Genomic DNA, 11,891 nt, shown 5'->3' with positions numbered 1-11,891 from the left:
GCTAAGGATAATTATTATATATATATTATATACATATCAGTGATTTTTAACACATAAGTGAGTTTTTTATATTTATACTGTTAATTTTAATAACCTAGAACTCTCCCCTCCAACATGATTCCATTTAGCTAGAACCATACAGCTCCTACCTTCACATCAGGGTGGTTATAGATGGTGGCGTTCTCAGGCAATACTGTTACATCATCTACCAGGAGCAGCTCCACAGCCGCAGATCTGGGCAAGTTGGAAAGTTCCTAGAGATGTAGGAAGAGCCATGATGGTCAACACCAATTGTTAATTCCTCGTCTCAGGGAGTGAAGAGTCCAGTACTCTTTCAAGCACCAAAGATAGCACAATCATAAAGGTGCATGATGCTCAGATTTACATCAGCTATATTTACAGACTATACCAGACCACCTGACCTGCCTCTTGAGAAACCTGTATGCAGGTCAGGAAGCAACAGTTAGAACTGGACATGGAACAACAGACTGGTTCCAAATAGGAAAAGGAGTACGTCAAGGCTGTATGTTGTCACCCTGCTTATTTAACTTATATGCAGAGTACATCATGAGAAACGCTGGGCTGGAAGAAGCACAAGCTGGAATCAAGATTGCCGGGAGAAATATCAATAACCTCAGATATGCAGATGACACCACCCTTATGGCAGAAAGTGAAGATGAACTAAAAAACCTCTTGATGAAAGTGAAAGAGGAGAGTGAAAAAGTTGGCTTAAAGCTCAACATTCAGAAAACTAAGATCATGGCATCTCTTCCCATCACTTCATGGGAAATAGATGGGGAGACAGTGGAAACAAGTGTCAGACTTTATTTTTTGGGGCTCCAAAATGACTGCAGATGGTGACTGCAGCCATGAAATTAAAAGACACTTACTCCTTGGAAGGAAAGTTATGACCAACCTAGATAGCATATTAAAAAGCAGAGACATTACTTTGCCAACAAAGGTCCGTCTGGTCAAGGCTTTGGTTTTTCCAGTGGTCATGTATGGATGTGAGAGTTGGACTGTGAAGAAAGCTGAGCACCAAAAAATTGATGCTTTTGAACTGTGGTGTTGGAGAAGACTCTTGAGAGTCCCTTGGACTGCAAGCAGATCCAACCAGTCCATCCTAAAGGAGATCAGTCCTGGGTGTTCATTGGAAGGACTGACGCTAAAGCTGAAACTCCAGTACTTTGGCCACCTCATGCGAAGAGTTGACTCATTGGAAAAGACCCTGATGCTGGGACGGATTGGGGGCAGGAGGAGAAGGGCACGACAGAGGATGAGATGGTTAGATGGCATCACCGACTCGATGGGCATGAGTTTGAATAAACTCCGGGAGCTGGTGATGGACAGGGAGGTCTGGTGTGCTGCGATTCACGGGGTTGCAAAGAATCAGACACGACTGAGTGACTGAACTGAACTGAACTGAAGGAGCCTTAAATTTCAGTTAATTAATATTTTTCATATAACAGTCTCCACTTACCTTTGGACTTTTCTTCTCTGAATAGCCCACAAAATTAACTCCAATGAGTACAGTCCCTTTTATCTGACGTACTTTAAGGATCTGATGACCTGGAGACATGCAGAAAAATACCCTGTGAGAAACATGTAAAATACAAAAGGGTCCCCAGAAAACCAAACTCTACCATAATTTTTTCCAAGTGGTATTTTATTGGAGGGAGGAAAAAAAAATCACACACACACAGTGATTAGGGAAATATAAAAGAAACAGAAAACTGGGGTTTTGTGCTGACTTTGCTGACCTTGGGCAATGTTTATTTCTCAGTTCTTTTATTAAACGGGAGATTGATAGGCAAAAATCAAAAATTCTTTCCAGTTCTAATGGTTTGTGAGTCCAAAAATAAGCTGACAGTAGTGTATGGGGAAATTTTTATTTGATTTAAAAATAGAAGTGAGAAATAAAGAGAAAGTCCTTTGGGACTTTTTACGCTTCTAAACTGTTATGTGTATGTAAATGTTATGTCAGTCCCTTACTCAAAAATTTTAAATGGCTAACTAGCCCTTATTAGAGCAATTCAAACTCCTTAAACTGGTGTTTGAAGCCATCTATAATCTGACTTTGCTTTACTCCTTTATTCTTTTCAATTTAACTAACATGAATCTGCCACTTTACTGAGGTCAATTCTTATTATATGCTCAACACATGATGATCATGCATAAATCTGCAGAACATTTTCTCATGATCTTACATTTATTCATTCAAAACAAAGATTTATTAAGGGTCTACTATATGTTAGGTACTATGGCAGTAATTAGGATACAGAGATGAAAACAACACTGTTCTTACCTTCAGAGAAACCCACAGCTTAGGAGGGTGGCTGAGAGGTAAACCAACCAATACACTACAATATAGAAGTATGTACAAAGCACATAATACAGAATATATAAGAGCACAAAGAAGGAACTTATGCAAAGGAAAGAGGAATCACAAGGCTTGTCATGGTTAAGGATCTAAAGTCACTGAGTTTGAGAAAAATGTAGAAACATGTGGGTGGTAATAAGAGGTGAAGCCAAAGAAGCAGGTGTGGGTTGGTATGTTAAGCTGCATGAACTTACCCAGAAAGACACTGTGACAACACTGATAACAGTACAGTCAATAATTAAGAGCATACTATAGGCTATGACATCAGAGAACTTGCGGCTTCATCTGTTTATTGTTATGATCTCAGGGCCTAAAACTCAGCCTAGAATGTAATAAAAACTCAATAAATGTTTAATGAGTGAGTAAACTTACTAAACAGGGATAATATAGGAAGTCTAATATATACATTCTCTCTTGTTATCCTCATTGCAGTTACGGGAGACTGACATATTATCCCTGTTGTGGCCCAGGAGCCACTCTAGAGCCCATGCTCCACAAGAGAAGCTCCCCTCGTGCCGGAACTAGAGAAAGCCCAGCCGCCACAACTAAGACCCAGTGTAGCCAAAAAAAAAAAATAAAAAAATAAAAGATAAAAATAAAAAAGTATATAAAGTATTTAATGTAGTATCTGGCATGTCATAAGAGCTCAATAAATTAGTAGACAAATTATTTTAAAAATAATTTTAAGACAGAGTTTTGCATTTATACTTTAGAAGGATCATTCTGGACAGTAGTATGCAGGATGGATTAGACGGTAGGAGAGACACGCCGAGATCAGTTAGGAGGCTACTATGGTGATGTACGATAGAGGTTACGAGGATATTAGTGATGAAGTTAGAGAGGAAGGGATAAAACAAAAAAAAACATTTAGAAAATAAAATGGATGGTATCTGGTGATTCATCATTACAGGGTATAACAAGCATCTCTTTCTTCCCTACCACTTTTTACATTAACTGTATCACATTATTGGTTTTTTAATGTTTAGTATCATATACATATTAGTACTATGTTACAGTCTGTAGTTAAGCCCTTAAATTGGTCCTGAGTATAAACTCCCTGGTGGAGGGAGCTTCTTCCCTGGTGGCTCAGAGGGCAAAGGGTCTGCCTGCAATGCGGGAGACCTGGGTTCTATCCCTGGGTCTGGAAGATCTCCTGGAGAAGGAAATGGCAACGCACTTCAGTACTCTTGCCTGGAAAATCCCATGGACAGAGAAGCCTGGTAGGCTATAGTCCATGTAGCAAAGAGTCGGACACTACTGAACGACTTCACTTTCATTTATAAACTCCTGGAGGGTAAGGAAAAGGTTAAATCTTATTTCTCTAATGTTTCTTTTTATTTTTTATTTTTGGCCGAGCTGGGTCTTTGTTGCTGTGAGCAGGCTTTCTCTAGTTGTGGCGAGTGGGGTCTACTCTTCGTTGTGATGCATGTTGTGGAGCATGGGGTCTAGGCGTGGATTCAGTAGTCCCGTCACACGGGCTTGTTTGCCCCGTGGCATGTTGGATTTTCCAGGATCAGGGATCAAACTTGTGTCCCCTGTACTGGCAGGTGGATTCTTAACTACCGCCAGGGAAGTTCCTCTCTGGTGTTTCTTACTCAATTGAATGGTTACCTCAATGGGAAAATAATTTGAAAAAGAATAGATACATGTACATGTATAACTGAATCACTTTGTTGTACACCTGAAAACTAACACAACATTGTTAATCAACTATGCTCCAATATAAAATTCAAAGTTGAAAAAATGAATGGTGGGCTTCGTTGGTGGTCCAGTGGTTAAGAATGCACCCTGCAATGCCAGGGACATCAGTTTGATCCCTGGTCCAGGAAGATCCCATATGCTGTGGAGCAACTAAGCCCGTGTGCCACAAGTACTGAGCCAGCATTCTGGAGCCCGTGAGCTGCAACTACTGAGTCCATGCACTGCAACCACTGAAGCCCGTGTGCCTAAAGCCTGTGCTTTGCAACAACAAAAAAGCCACTGCAATGAGAAGCTCGCATGTTGCAATGAAGAATAGCCCCTGCTGGCTGCAACTAGAGAGAAAGCCTGTGTGCAGCAACGAAGACCCACCACAGCCAAAAAATAAAATAAATAAATCTTTTTTAAAAAATGGTTCTCAAATATTCACACCAGAAACCTAAAATTACTTCTAACCATTTTCTTCTTCACTTTTGGGGTTAATTTGTGGTAGATTGTTATATTGGGCTTCCCTGGTGGCTCAGTGGTAAAGAATCCGCCTCCAATGCAGGAGAAGTGGGTTTGATCCCTGGGTTGGGAAGATTCCCTAGAGGAAGGCATGGCAACCCACTCTAGTATTCTTGCCACGAGAATCCCATAGACAGAGGCATCTAGAGGGCTACAGTCCATGGGGTAGCAGAGTCGGACCTGACTGAAGCAACTGAGCATGCACTCAGATTGTTATATTAATGGCTTGCAGTGGTATCCATGCTCTTGAATAGTCCTGGCCCACCAAGCCTCTGGTTTTGGCCAGGTGACTTGCTTTGGAGAACAGAACCTCAGCAAATGTGATACCATCAGAGGCTTGATGAGTGACTGTCCATGAGGGCTTTTTGCCCTCTTAGAATTTCATCTTGTGCCTCTTGCTCTCTCGCTAAGTAAGTCTCACTCGACTTATCTAGTTCATTCTATTTCTTCTTTCTGCCTTACCAGAGTAAATGTTACTTTCTCAGGGCAGCCGTCTTTGATCTAAACTAGGTTAGGTTCTTCTGTTATAAATGCACCCCACACTTTCACTTCAGAACATTTAACACAGTTGTAATGTTTAAAGTCTGGTGTTCCCAACTGGACTGTAAGTCTATGAGGGCAGAGGCTGTGAGTGTCTCATTTATCATTAAACCTCCAAGCAGAGGGCCTTACATGTAGAAGTCACTCAATAAGCACTGGCTAACAACTGAATACTATTTCCAAAGTTTTAGGCAAATAATAGGCAACTAGTCCATTTAAAAATTAATTTAGTTTTGTGTTCTTGTGAGGAATGTTGGACTCTAGACCCTAACTTTGCAAACAAGGGAATTTACCTTTATGTTTTCTAAAAAATACAAAGATTGAAGATGAAAGGTGAGATAGGATAAATAAACTCTCATGCACAAGGAAATACTTAGTGTATAACCATTTAGTAGGTATACAAAAAGATTCATAAATGTTTACAATACCATGTAGCCGGGTCTGCCCACTGCCATCATCCTTTGCAACCATCTCCACTGAATTATAATTTTCAAAATGAGCTAGGGTTTCATTTAAGGATTTCCATTCTAGCATCAGTGAACTGAAATTATCAAACTTTCTCCTGTGTTGATCAAACACTGCCAGTTCTAGGACTGTATCTCTCAGGCTTGATACAGGAATCTATATGAAAATAAAAAGTAAGAAAAGAAAAAAACAATAGCTCAAGAGGTGTCAAGATATTCCTGAAGATCATGTTTTCTCCCAACATTTTTTGACAGTTTTCAAAGGTACAGATATGTTAAAAGAATGGTATAATGAATACCTATATATACTTCACCCCAATGCACCATTTGTTTTCTCTATCTCTCCCTCTACTTTTACACTCCCTGTGAGAGTGTATTTGTGTGGGTGTGTGTCTTTTTTTTTTTTGCCAAATGATGTAGGTATCATGGCACTTTACCCCTAACTACCTAGGCATGCATTTCTTAAGAATGAGTAGCAAAAACTGTTATGTATTATGTATTATAATATATAACAATATTAACCTTAATTCAATGTTATATATTATACAGTCAATATTTCAATTTTCCCAAATGCCCCCCAAATGTCTTTTATACCTGTTTAAAATTTTTTATGTAAATTTGATTTTGATATTCATATGCTCTTGGACAGGATGACCAGGGTGACTCAACATCATAAAAATTTCAGTTGTTCTGAGTTTATATATGAATTTAACATAATTCCAACAAAAATTTAAGGGAATCTATATCCACATAGACATAGATTTAAGGAAATTTATGTCCACAAAGCTGACAAAGAGGACGGAGAATAACACATTACAGAACTACTGCAGGAAAGTCACTAAACAAACAGCCACTGCAAACAACAATGAAAACCAGCATCACAAAACCTAATTAGTGGAAGAATCGGATTTCAGAGTTGCTACATCATGTTATTTTAAATGTTGAGTTTTCAATTAAAAATTATCACAAATGCAAAGAAACAAGAAAGTAGAATCCATACACAGGAAAAAAGAAAAAAGCAGTCAATAGAAACTGTCCCTGAGGATGCCCAGACATTGGATTTACTAGATGAAGGCTTTTAATCAACTGTTTTGTTCAAAGAACTAAAGAAGCCCATGTTTAAATAACTAAAGGAAAGCATAAATATGATGTACCATCATATATAAGATATTAGTAAAGAGATAAAAATTATAAAACAGAACCATAAAGGAATTCTAATTTGAAAATTATAATAATTGAAATGAAAATTTTACTAGATGAACTCAACAGCAGATAAGAATAGGCAGAAGAAAATATCAGAACACTTGAAGATCAGTTCAGTTCAGTTGCTCAGTCATGTCCAACTCTTTGTGACCCCATGGACTGCAGCACAACAGGCATCCCTGTCCATCACCAACTCCCGGAGTTTACTCAAACTCAGGTCCAGTGAGTCGGTGATGCCATCAACCATCTCATCCTCTGTCATCCCCTTCTCCTCCTGCCTTCAATCTTTCCCAGCATCAGGGTCATTTCCAATGAGTCAGTTCTTCGCATCAGGTGGCCAAAGGATTGGAGTTTCAGCTTCAACATCAGTTCTTCCAATGAATATTCAGGACTGACTTCCTTTAGGATGGACTGGTTGGATCTCCTTGCAGTCCAAACGACTCTCAAGAGTCTTCTCCATCACTTCTTCGGCACTGAGCTTTCATTGTAGTCCAACACTCACATCCATACATGACTACTGGAAAAACCATAGTTTTGACTAGGTGGACTTTTGTTGGTAAAGTAATGTCTCGGCTTTTTAATATGCTATCTAGCTTGGTCATAACTTTTCTTCCAAGGAGCAAGCATCTTTTAATTTCATGGCTGCAGTCACCATCTGCAGTGATTTTGGAGCCCAAAAAAATAGTCTCTCACTGCTTCCACTGCTTCCCCATCTATTTGCCATGAAGTGATGGGACCAGATGCCATGATCTTAGTTTTCTGAATGTTGAGTTTTAAGCCAACTTTTTCACTTTTCTCTCTCACTTTCATCAAGAGGCTCTTTAGTTCTTCTTTGCTTTCTGCCATAAGGGTAGTATCATCTGCATATCTGAAAGTTTAAAAAGTTTAGTTGCTCAGTCATGTCTGACTCTTTGCGACCCCATGGACTGTAGCCTACCAGGCTCCTCTGTCCATGGGATTTTCCAGGCAAGAGTACTGGAGTGGGTTGCCATTTCCTCCTCCAGAGGATCTTCCCGACCAGGGATCAAACCCTGGTCTCCTACATTGTAGGCAGATGCTTTACCATCTGAGCCACCAGGGAAATCCTCTGCATATCTGAGGTTACTGATATTTCTCCCGGCAATCTTGATTCCAGTTTGTGTTTCATCCAGCCCAGTGTTTCTCACGATGTACTCTTCATATAAGTTAAATAAGCAGGCTAACAATATACAGCCTTGACATACTCCCTTCCCTATCTGGAACCAGTCTGTTGTTCCATGTCCAGTTCTAACTGTTGTTTCCTGATCTGCATGTAGGTTTCTCAAGAGGCAGGTCAGGTGGTCTGGTATTCCCATCTCTTTAAGAATTTTCCAGAGTTTGTTGTGGTCACACAGTCAAAGGCTTTGGCATAGTCAATAAAGCAGAAGTAGATGTTTTTCTGGAACTCTCGTGCTTTTTCGATGATCCAACAAATGTTGGCAATTTATCTCTGGTTCCTCTGCCTTTTCTAAATCCAGCTTGAACATCTGGAAGTTCATGGTTCACGTCCTGTTGAAGCCTGGCTTGGAGAATTTTGAGCATTACTTTACTAGTATGTGAGATGAGTGCAATTGTGCAATAGTTTGAGCATTCTTTGGCATTGCCTTTCTTTGGGATTGGAATGAAAACTGACCTTTTCTAGTCCTGTGGCCACTGCTGAGTTTTCCAAATTTGCTGGCATATTGAGTGCAGCACTTTCACAGCATCATCTTTTAGGATTTGAAATAGCTCAACTGGAATTCCATCACCTGCACTAGCTTTGTTCGTAGTGATGCTTCCTAAAGCCCACTTGACTTCACATTCCAGGATGTTTTGCTCTAGGTTGATGATCATACCATCATGATTATCTGGGTTATGAAGATATTTTTTGTATAGTTCTTCTCTGTATTCTTGCCACCTCTTCTTAATATCTTCAGCTTCTGTTAGGTCTATGCCATTTCTGTCCTTTATTGTGGCCATCTTTGCAGGAAATGTTCCCTTGGTATCTCTAATTTTCTTGAAGAGATCTCTAGTCTTTCCCATTCTGTTGTTTTCCTCTATTTCTTTGCATTGATCACTGAGGAAGGCTTTCTTATCTCTCCTTGCTATTCTTTGGAACTCTGCATTCAAATAGGTATATCTTTCCTTCTCTCCTTTGCTTTTGGCTTTTCTTCTATTCACAGCTATTTGTAAGGCCACCTCAGACAACCATTGTGCCTTTTTGCATTTCTTTTTCTTGGGGATGGTCTTGATCCCTGCCTCCTGTACAATTTCATGGACCTCCATCCATAGTTCTTCAGGTACTCTATCAGATCTAATCCCTTCAATCTGTTTGTCACTTCCACTGTATAATCATAAGGGAGTTGATTTAGGTCATACCTGAATGGTCTAGTGGTTTTCCCTACTTCTTCAAGTTAAGTCTGAATTTGGCAATAAGGAGTTCATGGTGCTACAATCAGCTCCCGGTCTTGTTTTTGCTGACTGTATAGAACTTCTCCATCTTTGGCTGCAAAGAATATAATCAATCGGATTAGGTATTGACCATCTGGTGATGTATGTGTGTAGTGTTCTCTTATGTTGTGGGAAGAGAGTGTTTGCTATGACCAGTGTTCTCTTGGCAAAACTCTATTAGCCTTTGTCCTGCTTCGTTCTGTGCTCCAAGGCCAAATTTGCCTGTTACTCCAGGTATTTCTTGACTTCTTTTGCATTCCAGTCCCCTATAATGAAAAGGACATTTTTTTTAACTAGGCTGATGAAAAGAAAAAAGAATGAAGAAAACGGAAGCATCAGAGACCCATGGAAAACCATCAAGAGTGTGAATATATGCAAAATGGAAGTCTTAGAAGAAGAGAGAGGGGAAAAAAGGAAGGAGGAATATTTGAAGAAATAATGGCTAAGGACTTCCCAAATTTGATGTAAAACACCTACTCTAAACACCCAAGAATCTCAAAGAACCCTGAGTATAAATCAAAGAAATTTGCATTTAGACATGTTGTAATCAGACCATCCAAGGTCAAAGAGAAAGACAGAATTATTAAACAGAGGAAGGAACTTATCATTTATAAGGGATCCTCCATGAGATTAACAGCTAATTTCTCATCAGAAATCACAGAAACCAGTGATGAAAGAATCTAATCAGCCAATCAAGAATTCTATATTGAGGACAATAATCCTTCAAAATGAAGGAGAAATTAAGACATTCTTGCATGTGTGCTCACGCTTTAGTCATGTCCAACTCTTTGTGACCCCAGGGACTGGGGCCCACCAGGCTCCTCTTTGAAAGGGGTTCTCCAGAGAAGAATACTGGAGTGGCTTGCCATCTCCTTCTCCAGGGGATCTTTCCAACTCCTTGATCAAACCCACATCTCCTGCATTGCAGGCGGATTCTTTTTTAAAAAAATAATTGTATTTATTTATTTATTTAGGCTGTTCTGGGTCTTTGTTGCTGTGCAGGCTTTTCTCTTGTTGTGGCAAGTGGGAATACTCTCTAGTTGTGGTGCCGGGGCTTCTCATTGCAGTGGCTTCTCTTGTTGCTGAGCATGGGACCCACCTTCAGTTGTTGTGGCTACTAAGTTCTAGAGCACAGGATTAATAGTTGAGGAGCACGGGCTTAGCTGCTCCATGGCACGTGGGATCTTCCCAGATCAGGGATCAAACCTGTGTTTCCTGCATTGGTAGGCTGTTTCTTTACTACTGGGCCACTAGGGAAGCCCAAGATCTAACAAAAATAGAGGGAATTTGTTGATAGTAGACCTGCCCTACAAGAAATACTAAAATGAGTCCTTCTGGATAAAATGAAAGGTCACTAGACAGTAACTTGAATCCCCGTGAAGAAATAAGAGTTTAGTAACAATAACTACATAGGTAAATATATAGAACAGTATAAATATACTTTTGCTTGTAATTATTTTTCTATCTTATTTAAAACACAAATGCATAAAGCAATAATTATGACTGATGAGCATACATGTAAAAAGATATTCAGCTCAAAGAAGGGGAAAGGAAATAGGGCTTTAAAGAAATAATAGGTTTCAACCATTATTGAATTAAGTTGATATTATTCCAAACTAGTTTGTTAAAAATTAACATGTTAATTGTAATCCCTAGGGCAATAACTAACAAAATAACTTAAAATAATATAGTAAAAGAAAGGATAAGAGGATTAAAATGATACACTACAAAATATCTACTTAACACAAAAAAGGAAGAAATGGAAGAATAGAAAAACAAAAAAAGCATAAGATAAATGGTAACACAGTAGCTATAAATCCAACCTTATTGTAACTATGCTAATTGTAAATAGATTACACACTGATCAGAATCCCCTGCATTGGGATCTTGGAGTCTTAGCTACTGGAGCATCAGGGAAGTCCAAGTGCTTTTTAAAAAAGTGAATAATTTATAAAGTTCAAATAATAGTATTTAATGTTGAATTTGGTTCTGAAAAAAAAAAAAATGAGTTCCTAACCTGCAACATCTCCTGTTCTTTTACAATGAAAAGGCAGTGTAGCAAAAAAAGTTAATAATGTGCTTTGAAATTAGACATAAGATGCTACTTTCTAGCTTTATGACCTTGGGGAAATTACTCAACTTTTAGGATCCTTAGTTTCTTCAACTGTAAAATGGGAATAATCAATGGATTGTTCTGTTCTGCAAAATCTCAGAAATGACTTATTTTCTCCTATGCTTGAAATCATAGTTAACCTCATTTAGTGTATAGTTTGGGCTTCCCTGGTGGCTCAGACAGTAGAGAATCTGCCCACAATGCGGGAGACTTGGGTTCAATCCCTGAGTCGGAAAGATCCCCTGAAGAAGGAAATGGCAACCCACTCTAGTAATCTTGCCTGGAGAATTCCATGGACAGAGATGCCTGGTAGGCTACAGTCCATGGGGTCACATAATCAGATATTACTGTGGGACTAACACTCACTTTCACTTTCTAATGTTCTAGTTTCTAGGTTAGATAACTCATTTATTCCTCAATCCCTCAATCCCATAGCTTTTAGCTATGTTATTGGTTATCACTATTTTTCATATCACTTTGGAGTAGAGGTAAATTCTATATGTTACTGATAATGCTAATAAAAGGTTTAGTAGGGAAG

General features: G+C 39.1%; 1 protein-coding gene across 1 annotated transcript in view; it reads right to left on the bottom strand.

Moving 5' to 3' along the window:
• Positions 1–11,891, bottom strand: part of NUP210L (nucleoporin 210 like) — a 97,835-nt gene that overhangs the window by 28,875 nt on the left and 57,069 nt on the right. The window contains exons 17-19 of the mRNA XM_043455424.1: positions 5,554–5,746; positions 1,481–1,569; positions 150–254 (exon numbers count right to left, since the gene is read on the bottom strand). Of these exons, the coding sequence (XP_043311359.1) occupies positions 150–254; positions 1,481–1,569; positions 5,554–5,746 (387 nt within the window). The remainder of the gene's footprint in view (positions 1–149; positions 255–1,480; positions 1,570–5,553; positions 5,747–11,891) is intronic.

This window comes from Cervus canadensis, chromosome 2 (assembly GCF_019320065.1).
Source record: "Cervus canadensis isolate Bull #8, Minnesota chromosome 2, ASM1932006v1, whole genome shotgun sequence".
NCBI lineage: Eukaryota > Metazoa > Chordata > Mammalia > Artiodactyla > Cervidae > Cervus > Cervus canadensis.
This window is presented reverse-complemented; position numbering and strand designations above follow the sequence as displayed.